Source organism: Rhinatrema bivittatum, chromosome 10, assembly GCF_901001135.1.
Source record: "Rhinatrema bivittatum chromosome 10, aRhiBiv1.1, whole genome shotgun sequence".
In the NCBI taxonomy this organism is placed as follows: domain Eukaryota; kingdom Metazoa; phylum Chordata; class Amphibia; order Gymnophiona; family Rhinatrematidae; genus Rhinatrema; species Rhinatrema bivittatum.
In genome coordinates, this window is record NC_042624.1 from 20,439,361 (window position 1) to 20,465,142 (window position 25,782).

At 42.9% G+C, this 25,782-nt stretch overlaps 1 protein-coding gene across 1 annotated transcript in view; it reads left to right on the plus strand.

Annotated features, from left to right (window-relative positions):
* Window positions 1-25,782, plus strand: part of HSD17B7 (hydroxysteroid 17-beta dehydrogenase 7) — a gene marked incomplete in the record, with an annotated part of 167,007 nt that overhangs the window by 112,278 nt on the left and 28,947 nt on the right. Inside the window, 1 exon segment of the mRNA XM_029617811.1 lies at window positions 12,876-13,070. Within this exon segment, the coding sequence (XP_029473671.1) occupies window positions 12,876-13,070 (195 nt within the window).

Below are 25,782 nucleotides of genomic sequence, written 5' to 3' on the forward strand. Positions count from 1 at the left end.
TGAGAGAGAGAGATTGGTCAGGCAGGTGACTGGTGTGTGTGAGTGTGAGTGTGAGTGTGAGAGAGAGATTGGTCAGGCAGGTGACTGGGGTGTGTGAGAAATTGGTCAGGCAGGTGACTGGGGTGTGTGTGTGTGTGTGTGAGAGAGAGAGATTGGTCAGACAGGTGACTGGTGTGTGTGTGTGAGAGAGAGAGGGATTGGTCAGGCAGGTGGCTGGTGTGTGTGAGAGAGAGAGTGGTCAGGCAGGTGACTGGTTTGTCTGTGAGTGTGTGTGTTTTGAGATAGACTAGTCATGGACCCTAAGGAAGAAGAACGTGAGGACAGAATTTCAGCAGCCCTTGCTGCTTTTAGTATGTGCTATTGGCCTACAATGGAAAGGAGTACAAGAGTAACTGGAGAGGGTAAGTAAAGGTGGCTTTTTAAGTTTGTTTCTTGATTGACTACCATTTTAATTATTAGGTATTATGTGATATCTGCTGTTAGAAATAGTTTATTGGTGTTTGGAGAATTTTTAATAATTTTGAAAATTTTTAATGATTGGATGTTCCATTTATCGGTTGTTTTGAAACATTTATTATATTCTAATTTTAGATTATTTTATATTTCTTGGGGAATGTATAAATAGAAATGTGGAGACAAAAAGTGAACTGGAAACAGCAAGAAGCCAAACTCTGTATGCAGTAAAACAACGCAAAAACAAAAACATTCGCTTTATGGTCACTTTATTCTGTATTTGGTGAGGGTCTGTCTGTGTTCTGCGAGCTTGTAGTTTCTTGGTAGGGATCTATAGCAGCTTGGCTTGTTCTGTTTTCTTAATAGGATGTGTATTGGTGTTTAGGGCCTGGTGTAATTTTTGCAGTGCTCCCTTTTCATAGGTAGGGTTGTTACTGTTTGAGTTCCATAATGCAGGTGTAGCTTTGTGCACATTAGTTTGTGTACATTATTTCAGATCCTGTTTTGCACAGAATGCAGTGTGGCTTTTTCGGGTTTCCATTCCAGTTTCTTTTTCCATATTTGTAATTTGTGGTCTTTTTGTACTTGGTGAAGATGGATTCTGTGTGTGTGACTGAGGTGAAGTATTTTACTAGTATGTAGGCATTTGTATCAATATTATTTGTTGTGTTTTCGCAATAGAACACGCATTAGTGGTAAAATACTGTTTTTTCATAAGGAGGGCTATTGCACCTGGTAGGAGAGAGTGTTTGTTGTTGATGTCACCAGAAATATCTTTTTTGTATGGTAAATTGAACGGGGAGTGTCCTAGTCTGCTCTGCACCCATTGTTGGGGGTCGAGGGGGTTCCTGTGGAATGCAGAGTGTTTGTTTACATTTAGCCTGGTGATGGTCACATGTTCAGTGTGTCATGCATGTGAGAACCATCTGTGAGGTGTGTCCCGACTCAAAAAAGGTTGAGCACCACTAATATATAGGACGGTTTATACTGAATCTCATTGCTTGGCAGAGAAACTTAAATGGTATGTACCAACTCATGCTCTCCGCTCATCTTCCCAGATGCTGTTAAAGATTCCATCGCTGAATGATTTCCGTCTTAGAGTTATTAGATTGAAGGAATTCTCAATAGCTACTCCGTTACTATGGAATACCCTTCCCTTGTATTTATGTCAAGAGCAAGATTATTTAAAATTTCATAAGCAAGTTAAAGCAGTTTTATTTTCACAGGCATTTATTAGTGATGCGACTAGTTCAAAAGGAACTGTGTAGGTAATGATGTATAAATTGATACTTAATCCAAAAAGAACATCATTGATGTGACTGTGCTATTAGGGTGTGATACCTCATATACTATTAAGAGCCTCTCAATATTTTTTTAGAGAGTGTTCTCATCAAGTCATTTTTTCAAGCGTTAACCATAGTGCATGGACGCATTTATACGCTGTGTAGACTTGTTAAGTTTATAATCACTGGTATCAACAATCCCTGATCTTAAAGCAATACATTTTGCAAAAGAGACAAGAATTTTTTTTAAAGAATTTTTTTAAAATTATATGATGGAAAGCGTTCACTTATCAAATTATGCTGAGCGTGCGTGGGTGACAGCTTTTTTTGAAAAAACACCGGCAGGAACCAGACACGTCCGTGTTTCGTGGACTTCTTCAGGGGTTTTACTTTCTCAACGGTGTCTGAAATATAAATAATAAAGGTTAAGCTTCTAAACCTTAATTTCAAATGAAAATTATGTTCAAACATACGTCATCCAATGCTGAGGGCATACATAGTTGAAAGCTCGTCCCATCTTATAGACGCTTTGTGCGCGATCACAGCTTGAAAAAGCAGGATCCGCCATTGCTCTACCGCGCTTTATTTAAAGAGACGTCTCCCAGTCAGCTGCAGACCAATTGAGCCAATGCCGGAAGTGACGTTAGCAAACTCAGGCTAAAGCAATGATATCCACTCAATGGTATCATTGAGTCCTGCTGGTGCTTCGGTAGCCAAAGTAAAAATCCACCATTGTTCTCTGTGGTTAAGAAGATTCATGACGTCACCGCCCCTCGGATTGATTTGTACCTGTTCTAAAACAGTCCATTTCAATTGGTCAAATGTGTGCGAATATTGGGAACAGTGTTTGACAATTGGGGCTTCAATGTTCGCTGTATTGATGCGGCTCCGATGTTCACGTGAACATAATTTTCATTTGAAATTAAGGTTTAGAAGCTTAACCTTTATTATTTATATTTCAGACACCGTTGAGAAAGTAAAACCCCTGAAGAAGTCCACGAAACACGGACGTGTCGGGTTCCTGCCGGTGTTTTTTCAAAAAAAGCTGTCACCCACGCACGCTCAGCATAATTTGATAAGTGAACGCTTTCCATCATATAATTTTTAAAAAATTCTTTAAAAAAAATTCTTGTCTCTTTTGCAAAATGTATTGCTTTAAGATCAGGGATTGTTGATACCAGTGATTATAAACTTAACAAGTCTACACAGCGTATAAATGCGTCCATACACTATGGTTAACGCTTGAAAAAATGACTTGATGAGAACACTCTCTAAAAAAATATTGAGAGGCTCTTAATAGTATATGAGGTATCACACCCTAATAGCACAGTCACATTAATGATGTTCTTTTTGGATTAAGTATTTATTAGTGATGGGCATTTATGTTGAGATGCAGATTAGGGAAGCATAGTAACATAGTAATGATGGCAGATAAAGATCATCCAGTCTGCCCAGCAAGTGGCCCATGATACGGGCTGATACAGAAAACCGCGCGGGAGAGCTAGCGAGCGCCCGCTCTCCCGGCGCGCGATTGAGGAGGGTGGCCTATGCAAATTAGGACCCCGCGGTAAAAGCACCTCCTTTTTGACAGGAGCGGCGGCTGTCAGCCGGTTTGACAGCCGATACTCAATTTTTCCAGCGTCTGTTCTCAAACACGCTGACAGCCACGGGTTCGGAAAACGGACGCCGGCATAATTGAGCGTCCGACCTGCGGCCTGCAGGCCGATTTTTACTTTTTTTTTTTTTTTTTTACTTTTGGGGCCTCCGACTATGATATTAAGTTGGAGGGTGTACAGAAAAGCAGTTTTTTCTGCTTTTCTGTACACTTCCCCGGTGCCGGCCGAAATTAATGCCAGCCTTTGGGCAGGCGTTAATTTCTGAAAGTAAAATGTGCGGCTTGGCTGCACATTTTACTTTCTGTATCGCGCAGGAATAGCTAATAGGGCCATCAACATGCATTTGCATGTTGCGGGCGCTATTAGTTTCGGGGGGGTTGGACGCATGTTTTCGACGCGCTATTACCACTTTGTGCAGATTATCCCCATTCGTGCTCTTAAGAGTTGTAGCTGCTGTTCTGTGCAGGTTACTCCCATACAGAAATGTTATATCTAAAGTTAACAGGTTACTTTTCTTCATTGTCAACCTGAAGCCTTTAGGGATCTGCAGTGTTTCCCATGCCCTTTTAAATTTATTTACTGTTCATGTCCTCACCACCTCTTTCAGGAGGGCTTTCCAGGTATCCACCACCCTCTGTGAAGAAATATTTCTTGATGTTGATTCAGAGTTGTACCCACTGGATTTTCATACTGTGACTCCAAGTTGTTGTTGTTTCCTTTCCAGTGGAAAAGGTTTGTTCCCTGTACATACCCGGATCAGTCCAGACTGCTGGGTTATGCCTCCCTTCCAGCAGATGGAGTCAGGTGTGCCACCTGCGATCCTCCAGTATTTTCTCTGACTCCAGCAGATGAGGTTGGCAGAACCCGTGGTCCTGATCTCTTAACTTTTTTTTTTTTTTTAAATATAATTATAGGAGACATTGTTTTCTTCAGAAGGTGTTTGCCTTCATTGGAATAGATCTTTGACTAAATCAAGTTGTTGAAAAAAAAATTATCTAAGTTAGATTTTTTTTCTGGAGGTTGAACAGCGCAAATCCTCCCAAGGCTTCTCCTTGGTAGAGGCTCGACTGGGGTTGGACGCCCCGACAGCTGAGTTACCCGGAGCCAAGTCTTCTACCGGTGAGTAGGGGGATTTACCGGTGGGCCGGTCCCTCCCCCTCGCACCCAGAGATGTATTAATTCCTCGGGTGCCTCCTGTGACGCTTCTGTTTTGTTTTAGGGATGCTGTTTCATCTTTATTCCCCTGGTTGATTGCGGCTTTGTAAAAAAAAAAAAAAACAGAAAAGAGGAATTTCACTCAGATACCTTACGCACAGGTTCCCAGGGTTCCGGAGGGGCGTTTTCGCCAGATTTTTGTTTCCCTTGCTGTCGCACACAACATGGGATGCTGTGGGGTTCTTCTTGCTCCGCCTGACCAATCTCTCTCTGCTTAAGAATTTAAATCTCCAAAAATGCTGCTTGATATCTCCAATACTGCTTGGTGTCTCCGATAGTTGGCCAATGTGTCGCCTGGACGGCTGCGTCAGGGAGAGCTCAACTATTCCTATGACAAGAAATTCATAATTTTAAAAGAGATAAACATCTTTAAAATACAAAATCCTCCATTTAACCAACCTTGAAAATGATGCACTGCTCTCATAAACTTCTGGTATTCAAACGTGACCACAGCCTACCTCATTTTGAATCAACTTGAAAGGTAGCAGCTTATGTAGTAGTGCTTAGTTGTGAACTCACATTTGCTATTGTGGGAACTGGTTGTCAGTCAAAAGAGCTCAAACCACGTAAGAGCTAAGAATGCACTTGATTGGTCCATTCTTAAAACCTTCTATGTAAATTCCTGGATTGATTGCATGGCTATGACAATAATATAAAAAATGTCCCCATTCAATGCTTGTATTTAAACCATTTGGTGCTGTACTCTGCAGTTCAAAAATCCACCTTTGTTCTCTCTGTAGTAAATACTTATCCTTATTTCCTCCCCACGGATGTGATTTTACTGACTCAATTACAAAGAAACATAGTTCTTCAAATATATGATTGTTTTCAACGCAATGAGAAACCATGGGAACCTCAATCCTTTTATTTTTAAAACAACTGTGATGTTCAGAAATGCGTGTTCTTAGCATTCTGCTAGTCTTTCCAACATAATTCCTCATACAAGGACACAAAACTATATAGACAACATATTTGGTAGCACAAGTAGAAAATTGTTTGTTTATATTCTTTTCCAGTTACTGGATGACTGAATGTCTGAAGCTCAAGTTACCTTACAGGCTAAACAATGTCTGCACTTGTAATATCCCAAACGTACTGTACTACCAGTGCGGACCTTGATCTCATAATATGATGGACATAACTTTTAAATTTTTACTTCTAGTAAACGCAAATCTGATCTCAGTGTTTTCAATTGTTCATGCAATCTTAATATGGACAGATTCTTGAAAAAAAATGTTAATATCTTTTGATGTGCTACTATGCCTCATGACACATGTCAATACATTAGAATCCTGTGATTGTGTGTTTGTTTGTTTTTTGCTTGATGATGATGATAAACTCTCCCTAGGTGAGAAATATGCTCTTCTATAGGCTTTCTTAATGACTCCAACAGGGTATCCTCGCTCAAGAAAATCATTCGACATGGCTCTAGATTTGTGTTTGAATTCTTGGAGAGTTGTGCAAATCCTTTTGACTCACAAAAATTGAGAAAACAGTAAGTTGTCTCTCAGTGATTGTGGATGGAAACTATTAAAATGCAAATATGTATTTCGATCAGTACTCTTTCGATAAAGTGTGGTGTAGAACTTTCCATTATCATCCATGATGATTTTCACCTCCAAGTATGTTATTTCTCGGTAACTGTAGTTCATAGTGAACTGTATATTATCATTGCATGAGTTTAACCATTTAAAAAATCTATTTAATTCAGCTATATTCCCCATCTACAACGAAAAAAAGTCGTCAATGAATCTCATCCACAATCTTTTCCTTTCTTTAAATGGAGACGTTTCTATCCATGTGGATTCAAATTCACCCATAAAAAGATTTGCCAATATTAATTTACATGGTGTACCCATTAAGAATTATTCATGTGGCTTTGGCATATTAATATTTAACACACTTGACAAGCCCTATCAAACATTGAGTAATACTCTAAACATTATCGAACATGGTTACACTTTGGATTTTGCTCGCCCATTGTGGGACCTGTTTCTGATGTCGCCCTGCGAGTCTCGCCCAACGCGCACAGCAGTAACTCAGACCCTGGGTCGGTTGAAAGTCCTGAGAGCGATTTGTCCCAGTTCCTCCGGAGGAGTACCGAACTGGCAGATACTCCATATATTTCATGGTCCCCAAGAAGGAGGGCTCCTTCCGACCGATCTTGGATCTCAAGAAGGTGAACAGGGTGCTTCGCGTAACTCGTTTACACATGGAGAGACTCTGCTCAGTCATTGCGGCCGTCCACTCCGGCGAATATTTGGCTTTTTTGGATCTGATGGCAGCGTATCTTCACATAGGGATCCGCGAGCATCATCAGCGGTTTCTCCGGTTCATGATTTTGGGCAAGCATTATCAGTTCCAAGCGCTCCTGTTCGGTTTAGCGACAGCTCCCCACATCTTCATCAAGGTGTGATGGTGGTGGTGGCTATGGCCCTCAGGCGGGAGGGCATTTTGGTTTATCCTTACCTGGACGATTGACTCATTCGAGTAAAGTCAGATGAGCTTTGCAGGACAGCGGTTCAAACAGTTTTGCACCGTCTTCACTCTCTCAGATGAGTCGTCAATCAGGTGCTAACCTTCCTAGGCGCTCTGTTCGACACGTCAGTCGGCAAAGTGTTTCTCATGCCGGAACGGATCAACAAGCTGACAACACAGATCCGACGTCTGTTGTTTCTGCCGGTGCCCCAGGTATGGGATTACATGCAGGTGCTTAGTTCTATGGCATTTACTCTGGAGTTAGTCCCTTGGGCCTTTGCTCATATATAACCATTGCAGAGGGCGTTACTTTCTCGTTGGGATCCGAAGTCAGAAGAATTCCAGATCCCATTACCACTCTTGGAGCCCGCCAGATCCAGCCTTGATTGGTGATTGATTCCGGCCCACTTACAGCGTGGCATGGATCTGAAGGAGCCTCAATGGGTGATTGTAACGACGGACGCCAGCCTTTCTGACTGGGGAGCAGTTGGCCAATCGTGGACAGCACAGGGCAGATTGACGGGTCGACAGGCGACAAGGACCATAAATCACTTGGAGACCAGGGCTGTACGCCTGGCCTTACGCACTTTTCTCCCTGTTGTGCGCCCTCAAGCGGTGCAAATTCTGTCAGACAATGCGACAATGGTGGCTTACATCAATCGTCAAGGGGGAACAAGAAGTCGTCCAGTGTCCGCGGAGGTGGACAAGCTAATGGTCTGGGCGGAATGCCATCTCGTCCGCCTGTCGGCCTCTCACATAGCCAGAGTCGACAACATCCAGGCGGATTTTCTCTGTCGCCAGCAGCTAGATCCTGGAGAATGGGAACTTTCCGAGGAGGTGCTGCATCTCTTAACTCGTCTGTGGGGGGGATTTTCATACTGTAACTCCAAGTTGTTGTTTCCTTTCCAGTGGAAAAGGTTTATGGTTATATATCATTAATACGTTTCAGGTATCTGAAAATCTGCATCATATCTCCCTTGCACCTCCTCTCCTTCAGGGTATGCATATTTAAATAAAAACATAAGAACATGCCATACTGGGTCAGACCAAGGGTCCATCAAGCCCAGCATCCTGTTTACAACAATGGCCAATCTAGGCCATATGAACCTGGCAAGTACCCAAAAACTAAGTCTGTTCCATGTTACTGTTGCTAGTAATAGCAGTGACTATTTTCTAAGTCAACTTAATAGCAGATAATGGACTTCTCCAAGAACTTATCCAATCCTTTTTTAAACACAGCTATACTAACTGCACTAACCACATCCTCTGGCAACAAATTCCAGAGTTTAATTGTGCGTTGAGTAAAAAAGAACTTTCTCCGATTAGTTGTAAATGTGCCACATGCTAACTTCATGGAGTGCCCCCTAGTCTTTCTTTTATCTGAAAGAGTAAATAACCGATTCACATCTACCTGTTCTAGACCTCTCATGATTTTAAACCTCTATCATATCCCCCCTCAGCCGTCTCTTCTTCAAGCTGAAAAGTCCTAACCTCTTTAGTCTTTCCTCATAGCGGAGCTGTTCCATTCCCCTTATCATTTTCGTCTTCTGAAATAGACCCCATACGATTTTGGTCACCTTCCTCTGGACCATTTCCATTCTGTCTATCCTTTTTGAGATATAGTCTCCAGAACTGAATACAGTACTCCAGTTGAGACCTCACTAAGGACCAATACAAGGACATTATCACCTCCTTTTTCCTGCTGGCTATTCCTCTCTATGCAGCCTAGTGTTATTCTGGCTTTAGCTACCTCTTTGTCCCATTGCTTAACTGCCTTCAGATCGCTAAGGTCACACATTAGTCTATCGCGCCCCCCCCCCCCCCCCCCCATCCCCATCAGATACAGCTCTTTTGTATTACCGCACCCATGGTGCATAACTTGCAATTCTTGGCATTGAATCTCAGTTGCCAAATCTTTAACTACTCTTCAAGTTTTCTTAAATCACTTTTCATTCTCTGTTCCTTCAGGCATGTTCACTCTGTTGTGGATCTTAGTATCGTTTGCGAAAAGGTAAACTTTTCCATCTAACTGCTCCCCAATGTCGCTCATGAAGATATTGAACAAAGCCAGCTCCAAAATTGATCCTTGAGGTATTCAAACCCATTCTATCTTCTATTTTCCTTTACACATTGTCTTCTGTCAGTCATTCAGTTTGTAATCTACCCCTCACAGCCTTGGCACTCACACCAAAATATTTTATTCACGAGCCTCTTATGAGGGACCGTATCAAAAACTTTGAAATCCAAATCACATTGTGTGCTCTGCCTTGATTCAATTCTCTATTCTTCCAATTAAGCATTGCTTGTGCAGTAGCTAATTATTTACTTTTGTAATTGTTTTATTTTATTGCATTTTATTTTTATATTATATTATTGAAATGCATGTTTTGTGTGTGTGAGGTTCTAATCTACACAGAACATGGTTGAATTTGCAGAATATAAGTTGTATAAATAAATAATATCCAGTTACCTTCAGTCCCATGACATCCCAATTTCTTGAGGATTCTCTCATGAGGGAATTTGTCAAATGTCTTCGGAAAATCCAAGATACATTATATCAACCAGTTCACCTTTGTACACATGTTTGTTTACATACCCAAAAAGTTCTAGTAAATTGGTAAGGCAAGACTTCCCTTTGCAAAAAAACATGTTCTCTCTCCCCCCCCTAAACCATGCCTTTGTCATCAGTAATTTGTTTAAGATTCATTTTGACCATTTTGCCTGACACAGATATCAGATTCACTGATACCCCAATTGGCGTCACACTGGCCACCCTCCATTCTTTTGGTACTGTGCCTATTTTAAATGACAGGTCTGCAATTTCATTTTTTAATTCTTTTAGAACTCTGGGGTGAATACCATTCTGTCCTGGTGATTTGTTATTCTTTAGTCTGTACATTTGAGTTATTACATCCTCCAATTTTACAGTGATTCCATCTAGTCATTTAGTCATCACCATCAAAAAATGTTTCTGGTGTGGGTATGACCACGACATCCTTCTCAGTAGACAGAGGCAAATAATTAATTTAGTTTTTCTATTTCCTAGTCCACCTTAACCACCCCTATTGCACCTTGATCATCTAGTACCCCAACTGACTATTTCACAGGCTTTTTACTTTCAATATACCGGTACTTAGTTTTTACTTCTATGGCAAATTTATTTTCAAATTAACTTTTAACCTGTTTAAGTACTTTTTTATATCTGACTTGCCAGTGCGTATGCTTTTCCCTATTTTCCTCATTTGCTGCTTTCAGTTTGTTTCATTGATGACCTTTTGGCTCTAACTGCCTCTTTCACCTCATTATTAAACCATGCTGGTAGTTGTTTGATTTTCCTTCAGCCTTTTTTAATGCATGGAATACATTTTGGATGAGCCTCAGGGATGGTAATTTTTAACAGCGTCCATGCCTTCTGTAAGTTTTTAACCTTTGGAGCTTTTTTCTAATAAATGTCCTCATTTTATCATAGTCTCCCTCTTTATAATAAATTGCTACTGTAGCAGTTTTCCTTAGTATTTGCTCTCCAGCGGTTATGTCAAATTTTATTACATTATGATCACTGTTGCCAAGTGGCTCCACTGAGAATTAGATTTAAAATAGTTACCCTGTTCTTTGGTTCCGTGACCAACTCCTGCATGAAGCAGTCATTGATGGCATCTAGGGACTTGTACCTTCCTTGCATGTGACATTTACCCAATCAATACTTAAGTAATTGAAGTCTCCCATTATTATTGAGTTGCTTCTTTTATTAGCCAGTCTAATCTGTTAGCATTTTGTAGTCTGAAACCTGAAGTAAAAAAAAAAAAAAGGCACAGAATGATTTTTATAGCCCTTTTTGGTCTCAACATATGGTTTCCATGGTTACTACAGTGGCTAGCTGTAGCCTCAACCCCCCCCCCCCATACGCCTAAGAATATTTCCAAATCTCATCTCTGTTTGAGAGCTCACTACTTCACCCCAATTTTCAATCTCTGTCTCTCTCAGCATGAATATTGATACTAGTGTAATGCATGCCATGCCCTTTCCACCCCAAAACAGGTGCTTTTGGCAGCAAGGAGACCAGCTACTAGATGTTCATACAACTTTAAATGGAAAAGATTTCCTGTCTGGTGTGCCTCTCGTAACAAGGAGCTTTCACATATCATACAGCTTCTTACTTCAGTATCATCTTCATCTGGCTGATTCAGGATTAAAGTCAAGTTCAGATAAAATACATTGAGTGTAATAGCGCTTTACCATTGACATTTGCAAGGTTTACCTATTTCTCAGCACCCACTAGTATCTCACTTTATAAAAAAAACAAAAAATACCACTTGCAACTTCCAATCAGACTACTGCCTACTCAATGGGATTTAAATCTAGTTCTGTTTCAACTAACATTCTTAACTTGGAAATTATATTTCTAATATGTCACCTCAGCTTGCAGAATCAATGAAATCCAATCCTTGGTACATATTGCCCTTAACCATTTAGCCTTGATACTTTTGATCCAACTACAACATCTACAACATTGCTGTCTGCTTTGGTGGGGGGAAAAAGGGGAAATTGATTCAGACAACAGCTAAAGCTGAGCCCAGACATTTACAGTCCGGGTACTGATATGCAGACAGGGCAAAAAGCACAGGACTGTACAAGTCCAAAATCAAAGCACGTTCAGACAGCATTGTATGAATTATCAAGAAGGCTGCTCACCCTGTAAAAATGTTGCTAGCAGTTTATTTTGTTATGTTTGACAGTTGCTTGGTTTTGATTGTAAATTTTATTACCCTTAACATAAGACTTAGGGGCAACCCGCACAGAACAGCAATTACTACCCTTTTTAGAAAGAAACATGAAAGTAACCTGTTGCTACCATAAGAAACTTGATAGGCAGACTGAATGGACTATTTGATCTTTTTCTGCTATCATTACCATGTTGCTTTGCACCTTATACCTGGATTTTTAAGAATAGAGGTACATCCAAAATTCTCACTTAAGGTAGTATCACAATTCTATTTGAATCAGTCTATTGTACTTCCAGATTTTTCTCCCAAGACCTCATTCTATGCCAGCAGAACAGGCTTTTCATACACAGGACTATAGAAGTGTAACTCTCAGATTCCGAACCTGCTGAGCAATAATATCAACAGTTCAGTGGATGGATTAACCACAAGTATAAACTCAGTTTTATTGATATTTAGAGAGAATTTTTTTATAGAATAACCATTGCTTTGACAGTACTTAAACAGAATGTAGCAAATTTCAGAGTATATTGTCTTGTATATCTTCTAGCAAATGCCTAAACATGCAAGTATCTTGCAGAAAGGAGTAAGGTAAATATTAAAAAGTGTGGCTGAGAGGGATAACACCCCCCTGGGGAATCTTCCTTATTAATCCATGCCATGACAACACAGTTCGCCCAGTCCAAATCTTTTGTGCACAATCACTAAGATATAATGAAAACCACTGGTAAAATGTTCCAGCTATACCTGCAATCCATTTAACAATATGTCATGATTCAGGGTATCAAAATCAGAGGAGATATCGAGTAAAATAGGATAACTAGTACCATCCTAGAAATCACAATATTCTGTATCAAGCATTGAAAGCAGGAGAATTTCAGTACTCAGGTTCTTGGTGGGTGTTCAGAAAATGATGTTCATCCAAATAATCATTAAGATGTTCTAACACTATTGTTTCCTCTACTTTAGCCAAAAAGATGAGGGATGATAGAAGAAATTGATGGATTTTGTTCTTTCGAAAAAGGAAGATAAGCAACTTTCACTATTTCTCAAAGTCTCTTTGTTTTCTGATCAGTTTATTTAAATTTTTCATTATTTTTCACACTCAGATTAGAGCAATTGAGTCTCTTCTGTGCCATGTTGACAACCCATCTCAGCTAATCTGGACCTCTTCTAGCAATGCTAGGAAATCAGCTTTCAGTCTACTGGATTACCAGCACAGCCAGGGTCAGGAATCTTACAGTTCATCCAAATATGCTACTGACCTGCTGAGTGTAGCTCTGAATAGACATTTCAACCAGCAGGTGAGTACCATTATAAGCTGTACTATCTATTTTCATGTATGCACTTGATCTCAAACAATTGAGAAATCACATTGTAATTTTTATTATTAGGTGTATGCTGCCAAATCTCACTTCTGAATAATTGAACATTAAGCGTTCAATTTGTTTTTCTACTTTAATTTTTATATGTTCAAATATCATCAGCTTGTAATAATTGCATTGAAAGATTATATGGAATTTAGAGTTAGTAATGCATTTTTAATTTAACTTCAAGATATGATGTTTGGAAGCATGAGTATATATAAAGTAAATTATATTGAAACCAAACCCTCTGATTGCAATATTTCAACATTCACACCTTCATTTAAAAAGAATTGCTGCTAAATCATTTGTTTTAGAAATCTTTAACCAGCCTTCTTACAATTCCTCAGTAGCCATGTTTGAAATAGTGGGCCAAATTACTTCGCGAGGAATGATATCCACTTGGTTCATTCTGGAAAATATTTTTATTTTTTTAGTCACGTAGATTGGATTAATTAAATATATGATAAATCATAATCCTCTTGCAAACAAACATTGGACAAATATTCAAAGAAAAATGATATTGTGGGGAGGGTGATATACCTACATACTAGGGAAAAGTTTTAATTTAATGATTCTCAGGCAGTTGCCATATTTGGAGATCAGACAGGAATTTTGTCACTGTTGCAGAATTTGCTATAAATGCAAAATTGTTTTCCCTGTATTGCCATGGTCTTACTGAAAGGGATTTATTCCCATGTTGTGCATATAAAATATAGAAACATGATGGCTGAAAAAGACCATATGGCCCATCTAGTCTGCCCAGCTATCCAGTTTTTGTAGCCCTTAAAATTCCAGTCACTCATTCAGAGATTCTCTATATTTATCTTGTGCTTTCTTGAATTTGGATACTATTTTTGTCTCCACCACCTCCACTGGGAGGTTGTTCCATGCATCCAATACACTCTCTGAAAAGAAATATTTCCTAAGATTACTCCTTAGACATCATCCCATGGCCCCTTGTTCTAGAGCCATTCTGACCGATACAGTACCGACGCGTAAAATAAAGTGCGGCAGTGTCCAACGCCCACTCATTTGCTGCACACACATTTTGGTTCACAGTCCCCTCTATTCAGTATTCAAATTAGACGCAAATGCAAGTGGCGCCAAAGGCGTGTCTATCGCGCGGTAGGCGCTCTCTATCCATTTTACTGTATAGGACATTATAGAACTCCTATACAGTATCCAGGGTGCGCTGCTTCCATACCATACATGTCGTTTAATGGAACGGGAAATGTCATTTTTAAAATGTTACAAAAATGTAACTTTTCATCGACCTGGAAACTTAGCCGTTCCCTCTTTGTGACATCATTGCCGCGTCATAATCCTAACTTGGACGTGTATATAAGTTGCATCGCCAAGTAAGAAAGTCCTTTTGTATTTTGGTTCGGGCCAGGACAGAGCGGTTACAAGCGGTACCTTTGGATATCTTTCGAAAGATCGGCAACGCTTTCAGCAGGTAAGAGGCACATGCTTGGACACCGCATGGACACCTGGAGTCATGTATACTCAGAGGCCGCTGCCTTGAGCACCCGGACGTCCATGATCGGAGGCCCCGCTACCTTCCACGTCCGGGCACTCAAGGAGGCTGCCATGGACATTGGAAGGGAGCGGGGCCTCCGATCATGGACGTCCGGGTGCTCAGGGCGGCCATGGACGTTGGAAGATAGCGAGGCCTGCCTCAGACCACGCCATGGACGTTCCCGCCTCTTTCTGACCAACGTCCATGGCGTGGTCGGAGGCAGGCCTCTCAATCCGATCGTCCATGATCGGAGGCCCCGCTACCGATCCTTTTCAGACGCTCAAGGCAGTGGCCATGGACTTTGGAAGGTAGTGGGGCCTGCCTCAAACCACGCCATGGATGTTCCCGCCTCTTTCCGGACGTCTATGGTCGGAGGCCCCGCTACCTTCCAACGTCCATGGCCGCTGCCCTGAGTGTCCAGAAAGGATCGGTAGCAGGGCCTACGACATGCCTCTTTCAGACCGATGTCCTTCGGTCGTAGGGCCGTACATTGTGTAATTTTTTTCTTTCATTTTGCTGATTTGACTCTGTATGTGCTCCTCTTCCTTGTTTTGCAGAATTTGACTCTGCTTTGCTCTCTACATGTGCTCCTCTTCTGTTTTGCTGATTTTGAGTCTTTACTGTATGCTCTGCATGTGCTCCTCTTCCTTCGGGGTCATTCTGTTCTTGATTATCTCTCCATTCATTAATCCCTTTCCTCCGGTTTTTTTCTCCTATTCAGACAATCATGCTAGGAAAACATTCCATTGCACGAGTAGAGGCAGAGTCCAGAGATCGGCAACCGCTGGAAGGCACTAGTTCAGGCTCTTGCTTGATGCTGTCCATGGGCCTCTCTTGTTTCTGGTTCACAATTTTTTTCATTTATTCTGCTTTTGTCTATTTCCGTCATGCTGTCTCTACATTCATTAATCCCTATTCTTCTTTTTTTTTTTTTCCCATTCAGGCATTATGGCTGGAAAACGTTCTATTGCGCACGTCGAGGCAGAGTACGGTGAACATCAAGAGCTGGAAGGCACAAGTTCTAGCCAGCCTTCCAAAAAGCGAACCCGTAACGCTAGCTTCACGGATGAAGAAAAGGTTACTGTGCCATGTTGTCTGTGATAAATATAAAGTTATCTTTCAGTCCAAGTTCCTCATGAGAGGCTTCTAGGAAAAGTAAAAAGTCATGGGATAGGTGGCGATGTCCTTTCGTGGATTGCAAACTGGCTAAAAGACAGGAAACAGAGAGTAGGATTAAATGGGCAATTTTCTCAGTGGAAGGGAGTGGACAGTGGAGTGCCTCAGGGATCTGTATTGGGACCCTTACTGTTCAATATATTTATAAATGATCTGGAAAGAAATACGACGAGTGAGATAATCAAATTTGCAGATGACACAAAATTGTTCAGAGTAGTTAAATCACAAGCAGATTGTGATAAATTGCAGGAAGACCTTGTGAGACTGGAAAATTGGGCATCCAAATGGCAGATGAAATTTAATGTGGATAAGTGCAAGGTGATGCATATAGGGAAAAATAACCCATGCTATAATTACACAATGTTGGGTTCCATATTAGGTGCTACAACCCAAGAAAGAGATCTGGGTGTCATAGTGGATAACACATTGAAATCGTTGGTTAAGTGGGCTGCGGCAGTCAAAAAAGCAAACAGAATGTTGGGAATTATTAGAAAGGGAATGGTGAATAAAACGGAAAATGTCATAATGCCTCTGTATCGCTCCATGGTGAGACCGCACCTTGAATACTGTGTACAATTCTGGTTGCCGCATCTCAAAAAAGATATAATTGCGATGGAGAAGGTACAGAGAAGGGCTACGTAACTAGCGATGAATCCATTCCCACGCCTGATGAATTCCCCATGTCTAACGCGGACTCCCCCAGCTAACATGTCTCCACAGAGGAAGTGGTCACATTTAATCTGTTCGATGTGTCTCCTGAGAGCCAACAACCTGAGGCATCTGCACCCCTGGAACCATTTGTAACACAACCTGAGGCATCTGTCGCCATGGAACCATTTCTAGCATCAGAACCATCTCCGGTACAGGCTGCTGCTCCACCGGCACAGGAAATGGCCTCAGTATCACAGGACCTGGAACAGGCATTATTCGAATTGACAGCCTAAGCGAGCAGTTTATGAATGGAATCACCTCTCGACAGGATCAATGCAATGACTTGATGCTCCAGGAAATGAGGTTGATCCGAGCAGATATCAATGGTGTGCTGGCTTCTCACGCGATTTTGATGAAGGAAATGATGACAGAATTGATCGGTGCCATTAGAGATGTCTCCTCAGCTTTTCGTTCCATTAACCAATAATTGTTAAATAAAGCATTTTTTGGCCCATAAACTGATGTTTCTTTTTTATGTGGCATGCCACTCCTCACAACACACAATAGTTTCATTTAATAAGTATTCAAAATAAATTGGTTAAATGAAACTCGTACAATTTTAGCATTCCAAAAATATATATATATTTAAACTATTTACATATATTTAAACTATATACTATTTATGAAAAAAAAATATTTGGTATAATGGGATGGGGAAGGAAAGGGAAGGGACCATGCCATGGGGGAAGAGGAGGATCATCGTCATTGACGTTGATCACACTGTGCCTGTCCCACAGGATCCCGTGCCATGACGAGCAGGGATTGTGCTCCTGCCATTGTGCGCAGGAGCTCTATGATCTCCCGCTGGCCATGGCGCAGCTCGTGCAAGATGGTCACCGCCTGCACTGCCAGTCTCTCCTGGACATCCAGGCTGCAGATCAACCGTACTTGGAGAACCAGCACAACATCCAGGCATCCCTCAAGGGCTGAGGGCCCTTCCCCGGCTTCTGAGCTGGCCTCCGGCCGTCGACCCGCACCTGGAAGCTCCGGAGAGACTGGGTTGACAACATCAATGACTGTTGTCCTCGTCTCCCATGGCTGGTGGGGCAGGAGAGATGGGGGTTGGCTCAACAGGGGGGGGGGGATGGCAAAATAACAGGGGGTGGCTCATCAAGGGGTGTTGGCTCAATAACGGGGGGTGGCAAAACACTGGGGGGTTTCTCAACAAAGGTGGGTGGCTCCTCGCCTTCCTCCTCTGCCGATGTCTAAAAAGATATAAAGCAAAAGTGTTACTGCTGCCGCGCATGCAAACATCCAGATCGGTAGGAAGGATAACTTACTTATAGCCATTTTTAAACAAGACCCTCACCTCTAGCATTACTGTAAGCATGACGTTTCAAAATGCAAATGTGAGCAGCATGCCACACGGCATAAAACATCCATATACTTTTACAAGGCCGATACTGTTAAAGGCTCACCTTGCTGTTCTGCTGGAGGAGTGGATTCTGAGCTTGATGACCCTTCCGAGGAGGTCTCTGAAAACAGAAATAGCAAAAGTGTCACAGCTGCGCATGCAAAGATCCAGAATGGTAGAAATGATAAGTTTCTTATAGCCATTATTAAAGAAGACCTCACCGCTTGCATGGTAATCATGAGATTTCAATTGCTAACAGCACAAGTATTACGGCTCCTCCCGTTGGATCCGCATCGCCCGTTTTTTCAATGCCTCATCCTGGTGAGAATAAAACACAAATAGGAAACACAAGTTGATATTAAACTTTGACTTTGCTTTTGAGGCAAAAAACAATTCTAACCAAAAAAGTCAAGTGTCAGTTTTTCTTTTCTGACCCCCAGTAATACAAAACACCAAAATACTGAGGGTGGATATGATAGAGGTGTTTAAAATCATGAGCGGTCTAGAACGGGTAGCTGTGAATCGGTTATTTACTCTTTCGGATAATAGAAAGACTAGGGGGCACTCCATGAAGTTAGCATGTGGCACATTTAAAACTAATCGGAGAAAGTTCTTTTTCACTCAACCACTAAACTCTGGAATTTGTTGCCAGAGGTTGTGGTTAGTGCAGTTAGTATAACTGTGTTTAAAAAAGGATTGGATAAATTCTTGGAGGAGAAGTCCATTACCTGCTATTAAGTTTACTTAGTTGCCCGTGAGCTCAGCCGGTAGGTTCGGACTACATCTCGCTCAGACATGCCAAACAGAGTTGGCCATGGGCGAATGATAATTCCAGGTCTGCCAATGGCCCGTCCTGGTCTACCGATGTGCCTGTCCTGTGCACGGACGACTCTATCCCGCTGCGCCTGCGTGAAAAACACAAAATCAGCATAACCTAATACATCTTGATTATTCATTTAACAAATATAGGAGCCTCATGGACGCCTTATTCTAGGCGCCCGAGTAAGGTTGGGTGCAGCATCCTTCTCCTGATGTCCGTGTCTCCGCTGACCCGCGGAGCCTCAGAGATGCCCAGACAGAAAAATTCTACCGTTGGATATTGTTAAAAGAGAGGCCTTTCACCTCTATCTGATAACGGAATGAATACCAGCTTCAAACAATTATAAGAAAGAGATTTATTTGATAATAGAGGAAAGCGGAAAGTTCCTCTATGGAGCAGAAAGTGAAAGTGATACAAGCAAAGGTGTACAAAGTCTGTTCAGAATCTGCTCAGTGTTCTTAACGTGTGCTTCAGCTTATAAGGGTCTTGGGTCTGCTAACACCAGCCATCTGCATAATCCACACCCATTACCTTTAATAGCCAATCAATATATATTTTAGCATGTGTACATTAGCGTGCTCTTACTATAGACCACAGGCCTCTTCTTATCAGTAAAATAAGCAAAGTTAGTTCCATCCTTCCAGGAATGATGTCATCCGTGCTGGATGATTCTCTGGTAAGTTCAGTAATCATAGTGCTTCATAGTGCTATAGATACATGTGCATGATATATGCAGTTCACTATTCTACATTTCCCCCTTTGAAGGGTGACGGCTAGGAACCCTTCACACCTATCTGTGTCGCATATCGCCTGTCTTAGGTTGTCCCGCCTAGTTAAGGCTAATCCTTACTGGCGAGAGACATTACCCGTCTTCGTGCCAATATGCTCATTTTTCACAGATAGTCATTACAGGTGGTGGAGAATAGTTCAGTGCCATCATTAGAACCCAGAAGCATCAGGTTCAAGGTTTCAGCTTGATTGAGCATGATCCGAGTGCTGGTCTGTGTTACCAGCATTTCAGAGACTTGATCTCGGCATCTTCGTAGGCAGATACAGAGGCATGGTAAGCTGAGGCAGACAACTAGCCCAAGTAAAGCAGTCGTACACATGGAGCCAATTAGAATTTTGAATCCTGAACCTAAACTAGAAAACCATGTGCCAAGGGATCCCTTCGGGTTAGCCACCGCGCCGCGGATCTTTACCAAGGTAACAGGTGTAGTGGCAGCGGCACTCAGGAAGGAAGGAATCCTCGTCCATCCCTACCTGGACGATTGGCTGATCAGGGCAAAGTCACTGGAAGAGAGTCACCAGGCAACCAACAGAGTTATAGCTCTTCTGGAAAGCCTAGGATGGGTAGTCAACATAAAGAAGAGTTCCCTACAGCCATCCCAGTTGCTGGAATACCTAGGGGTCCAATTCGACACCCAGGAAGACAAGGTCAGCCTGACCTCCAAGAGAAAGTCAAAACTCCGGACTCATCTGCAGGTCTTGCTGAACGCCAGCCGGCCCACAGCTCGAGATTATCTCCAAGTCCTCGGCCTCATGGCATCCACCCTGGAGGTGGTGCCATGGGCACGGGCTCATATGAGACCATTGCAACGCGCCCTTCTATCTTGATGGAGTCCACGATCACAGGACTACGCCATACACCTGCCTCTACCAGCCAGAGTGCGGAAGCAACTACGCTGGTGGTTACAGCCCGGCCACTTGAGCCAGGAGTTACGAATGTCCTCCCCAACCTGGATTCTGCTCACCAGATGCCAGCCTGAACGGATGGGGAGCGCACTGCGAGGAGCTCACCGCTCAAGGGCGGTGGACCAGAGAAGAGTCCAGGTGGAATATCAACCGACTGGAGGCAGGGGCAGTCAGGCTAGCGAGCGGTCAGAGTGATGTCAGACAACGCCACCACAGTGGCATACATCAATCGACAGGGCGGGACCAGAAGCCAACAAGTGTCCCTAGAAATAACTCCCCTGATGTTTTGGGCAGAAGACAATCTTCAGGACATCTCCACCGTACACATCGCCGGGAAGGACAACACTGCGGCAGACTTCCTCAGCAGAGAACGCCTAAACCCGGGAGAATGGCAGCTGTCACCCACAGCCTTTCAGTTAATTGTGGATCACTGGGGGACGCCAGCCATGAACCTATTAGCAGACAGGACCAATGCTCAAGTTCCCAGATATTTCAGCCGCAGGCGGGATCCTCTAGCTCAGGGGATCGATGCCCTGGTACAGCCGTGGCCTCAGGGGATCTTGCTATACGCATTTCCTCCATGGCCCCTGTTGGGCGCCATTGTTCACCGGATTCAGCAACACAGAGGTCTAGTTCTTCTAGTGGCCCCGGACTGGCCAAGAAGACCCTGGTACGCAGACATGAGAAGACTACTGGCAGGGAATCCTCTACTTCTGCCTCCATACCGGGACCTGCTAAGGCAAGGCCCCATTCTCCACGAGGATCCAGCTCAATTCTCTCTTACGGTCTGGCCTTTGAGAGGGCTAGACTGAAGAAAAGAGGATACTCAGAGCCGGTGATAATACACTCCTCCGAGCACGCAAGTTCTCCAGATCACTAACATATATCAGAATCTGGAGAATTTTTGAAGCCTGGTGCGATTCTCACAGCACCAATTCACATACCGCACAGATTCCTATCATTTTGGACTTCCTACAAGATGGACTTCAGAAGGGTCTTTCCCTCAGCTCCATCAAGGTACAGGTAGCAGCGCTGTCTTGCTACGGTCCCAGACGTAACGGCAAATACATTGCCCAGCACCCAGACGTTTCACGCTTCCTGAAAGGAGTTAAACACATTCGCCCGCCACTGAAGTGGCCAGTGCCCTTGTGGAACCTCAACCTAGTATTGGAATTTCTAGCGGGATCAGCCTTCAGGCCCCTTCGAGGCCTGTCTCTCCGTTTGTTAACCTTGAAGATGGTGTTCTTGCTGGCTGTGTTCAGCACGCCGCATCTCAGAGCTACAAGCACTATCCTGTGGTGATCCATTTCTCAGAATCACTCCAGAGGCCATCCATCTTCATACAGTTCCTTCCTTTTTACCCAAAGTGGTCTCACACTTTCACCTCAACCAAACCATATCCTTGCTTACCACGGCAGGTTTGAAGAAATCGGAAGAAGGTCGAATACTACGTCATCTCGACATCGGCAGACTGCTGTCCAGATACCTGGAAATGTCAGAAGCAGTACGAAAGACGGACCACCTGTTCGTCCTGCACAGCGGGAAGAAGCAAAGGAAAGCGGCCTCACGGCCGACCATCGCCCGCTGGATTAAAGAAGGTTTCAAGGCAGCCTACGTAGAGGCAGGAAAACCACCACCTCTACAGGTCATCACTCATTCTACGAGAGCACAATCGGCCTCTTGGGCAGAAGCTAAGCTGCTGTCGCCTGCAGAGATATGTAAAGCGGTGACGTGGTCCTCCCTCCATACCTTCTCCAGGTTCTACCGTCTCGACGTTCAGGCCAGGGAGGATACAGCATTTGCGAGGGCGATCCTACACGGTCCTCGGGCAGCTTCCCGCCCAGTCCGGGAGTAGCTTTTGTACATCCCATTTGTTTTGAGTCCATCTGCTACACGCTAGGAAATGTTAAGATTACTTACCTGGTAATCTCCTTTTCCTTAGTGTATGCAGATGGACTCAGCATCCCACCCGGCTGTCAGTATACATGGGGATTCGCTGACTCACGGTAAGCCATGTTTTGCTTATAAAAGGGCTTCCACCCTGCCGGGTGTCGACGCCTTCCAGTTGAGAACACTGGCGGTCTCCAGCTACCATCAATTGGTCAGGGTAATCCTGTTGATTAATCGATCGGTCAGTACACATATAGCTATAACAAGCTTTGCAAGGAAGATTACTGAATTGTTTCACTTCCTGTGGGGGTATATGTACCCGTGCTGACGTCAGATCCGTCTCCAACTGCTAGCACGAGCACACTATACCCATTTGTTTTGAGTCCATCTGCATACACTAAGGAAAAGGAGATTACCAGGTAAGTAATCTTAACATTTTGCAAGCCCTGCCCTCAGACTCCACTGGAGAATAGCAGAAGGAACTACTCAGTCTCCTGAAGAGATTCCCCACTGGAATAAGCAAATCAATTTACCTGGACATAATCCACCCCTACCTAAAATTTACAAACCCTGGATGCCCCATTGTTTCTAGCATCAACACTCTCATAGTAGGAGTGTTTGACTACAAGGACTTCTTCCTCAGACACTATTCCACCATCACTCCTAGTGACCTTCACAACGACACAGATTTTCTGAAGAAACTCCATTCTGTTGGCCACGTCACAGTCACCATTTTGGCAACCATGGATGTTGAAACTCCTTTACATCAACATCCCCCACAAAGACTGACTACAAGCCATCAGGAATATCATCCCAGATGCCATCATAGCTAATCTGGCTAACAGACTTTGCCATTTTGTCCTCACAGACAACTACTTCGTGTTTGAAGAGGACTTGTATCTGCAAGTCAGTGACAATGCCACGGGCATCTGCATAGCTCCACAATACACCGACATTTCCATGGCTGACTTAGAACAACATTTCCTCAACTCCTACATCCAGAAGCTGCTTCTCTACCTAAGGTTTATTGATGGCTTCTTCATTATCTGGACCCACAGACTTGAAGCAGTTAAAGAATTCCACCAAGAATTAACAAACTCCATCCCACCATCAACCTGAGCCTAGAACAATCTGCACAGCCAGTCTACTTTCTGAATACCATTGTCCAACTACATGAGTACCCATACCACGTTATATCTGAAACCCACTGATTGCTATCCATGTCTCCAGCTTCCACCCACCCTCTACCACCAGGCCCATTATCTATAGACAAGCCCTATGGTACAGTCGCATCTGTTCTGATCCCTCAGACAGGGAGATCATCTGGAGAAATTATGACGAACATTTTTGGAATTACAGTACCCACCCAATGAGGTAAGAAGACAGATCAACAGAGCCAGGCAAATATCCAGGAGCACACTGCTATAGGATTATCTCAAAAAAGAAAATAAGAGGAGATCACGTGATGCAAGCCAGTGTCTCCCAAGATGGCTGATGGGCATGAGGAGAATGATAGGGACGAAGCTAAAACATTGGCAATCAGAATCTGAGCTAAAAAAAAAATAGCTCATAAAATTCGGCATCTTTCAGGTTTGAGTGGTGTATGGCTGAAGCGAAACAAAGAATATCATACACGCATGATGGCCTTCACACCACCCAGAATAATATTGCAGTGCTGCAGACAGCCCTGGAAAAGCAAGATGAACAGTTGGAAGACCTTGAAAATAGGTCTCGCTGCAACATTTAAGATTTGTGGGCATATCGAAAACTATGGAGGATCGTGAGTTACCAAGTTTTCTGGAATCCTGGCTACCCCGCGAGCTGAACATCTCTAGTAAGTATGGGGGATCTCCGTATTGAATGAGCCTATTGTTTGGACCCTAAAAGGAAGAATGCTGACTTTTGCTCAAAACTCCGAACTGGGAAACAGTTAACATATAATAGAGAAAACATCTTTGTCTTCCAGGATTATTCCTCAAAACTGTCAGCCCAAAAAAGAGTTTGCTCTCATCTGCTCAAAATTTTCAGCTGGGAATCTGGTTGATCTTACTATATCCAACTAAACTCAGGGTAGCCCAAAGGATGGTGTGAAATAGTTCTTCACAGCCTTGGAAGTAAAATAAATTTTGGCCGCTCAGGAAGCAGGGCAGGGAAATGTCTCTTCAGACCCTGACCCAGCCACTTGAAATCGGGACAACCTTGTGCATTCTATCTTCAAGCTGGAAGTTATTCTGTGTTAAACATTCTGCTTTTTTGATCAAGATACAATCTACCTCTGCCTGGGAGCCGGGAAGTATATGGAAGTAAATAGGTATCCAGTGATACTTCTGGTAGAAGACAACATGTGGGGGTTGTGGAAGAACTTTTCAGGCCAGTCAGTCATGTTTCCTGCAGTTTGTTATGCATTGTTAACTACTTTATTTAACAGAACTCTGCAGCTTTTACAAGCCTTTTTTATTTTGCATGATGCATTGTTTGATGTCATTATTACTGGTATGGGTTTTATGCCTGGGGAAAGAGATCTACAAAGAGGTGTGCTTAAAAAGGGGGCAAGTGGGGGGGGCCCTTAGCATGGAATGAGATTGCTAGTTAGATGGGGGGGGGGGGGTTATATGAGGATATAGATGAGAGGATAGGGATGGGGGTGGAGGGGAAAAGGTACAGAGTACATTTTTATTGCACAGATGACACATTTGGGTTTTGTAGGTTTACTTAAATTTCATATTGAGGAGTGGGATATAGAGCAGGAGCTCATGCTGGGAGGATTCTTTCATACCAGATGTGAGTAGGTAGACAATGGGGAATTCAGTATGTTGGGGTGATAAATGTCTTCAAATGTAGTAGAATTTTATCCTGGAATGTGTGTGGAATAAACTTGGCGATTAAAAGATCTAAGATCCTATCTGCATTGAAAAATAAAGAACAGACACGGTCTTTCTCAGGAGACATACCAAAGCGACTTGGAACACCAGAAGTTGAAACGGTGGGTGGAGGAGGTCAAATTTGCTTCAGCAAGCCAAAAATCCGCTTGTGTGGCTATACTGATCCGAAAAAAATTGCCATTTGTAATTTAAACAGGAGATTAAGGACCCCAGGGGACACTTTGTGATCTTGATTGCTGAGTTGAATCATAAATCAATGATATTCTGCAATCTTTATGACCTAACAATTACTAGCATAGCTTTTTGAAGAGCTTTATAAACCATACATGGAAGAAGTTCTAATTATAGGAGGGGACTTCAGTTGGGTTTGAGATCAAATGGTTGATAAATCAACCCAACTCGAGGAGACAAGGCCTGTCAAAATAAGGGCATTGGATTTTTAGAAACAGAATTTCAGGTAATTGATGCTTGGCATCTACTCCACCCATTAGAGAGAGAGATGTTACCCATTTATCCCGAGCACACTTCTCACACTCCAGAATTGATTACTTACTGGTTTCTAAAAATGTTTTTTTTCTGGAGTATTGGATGCCACCATTGGA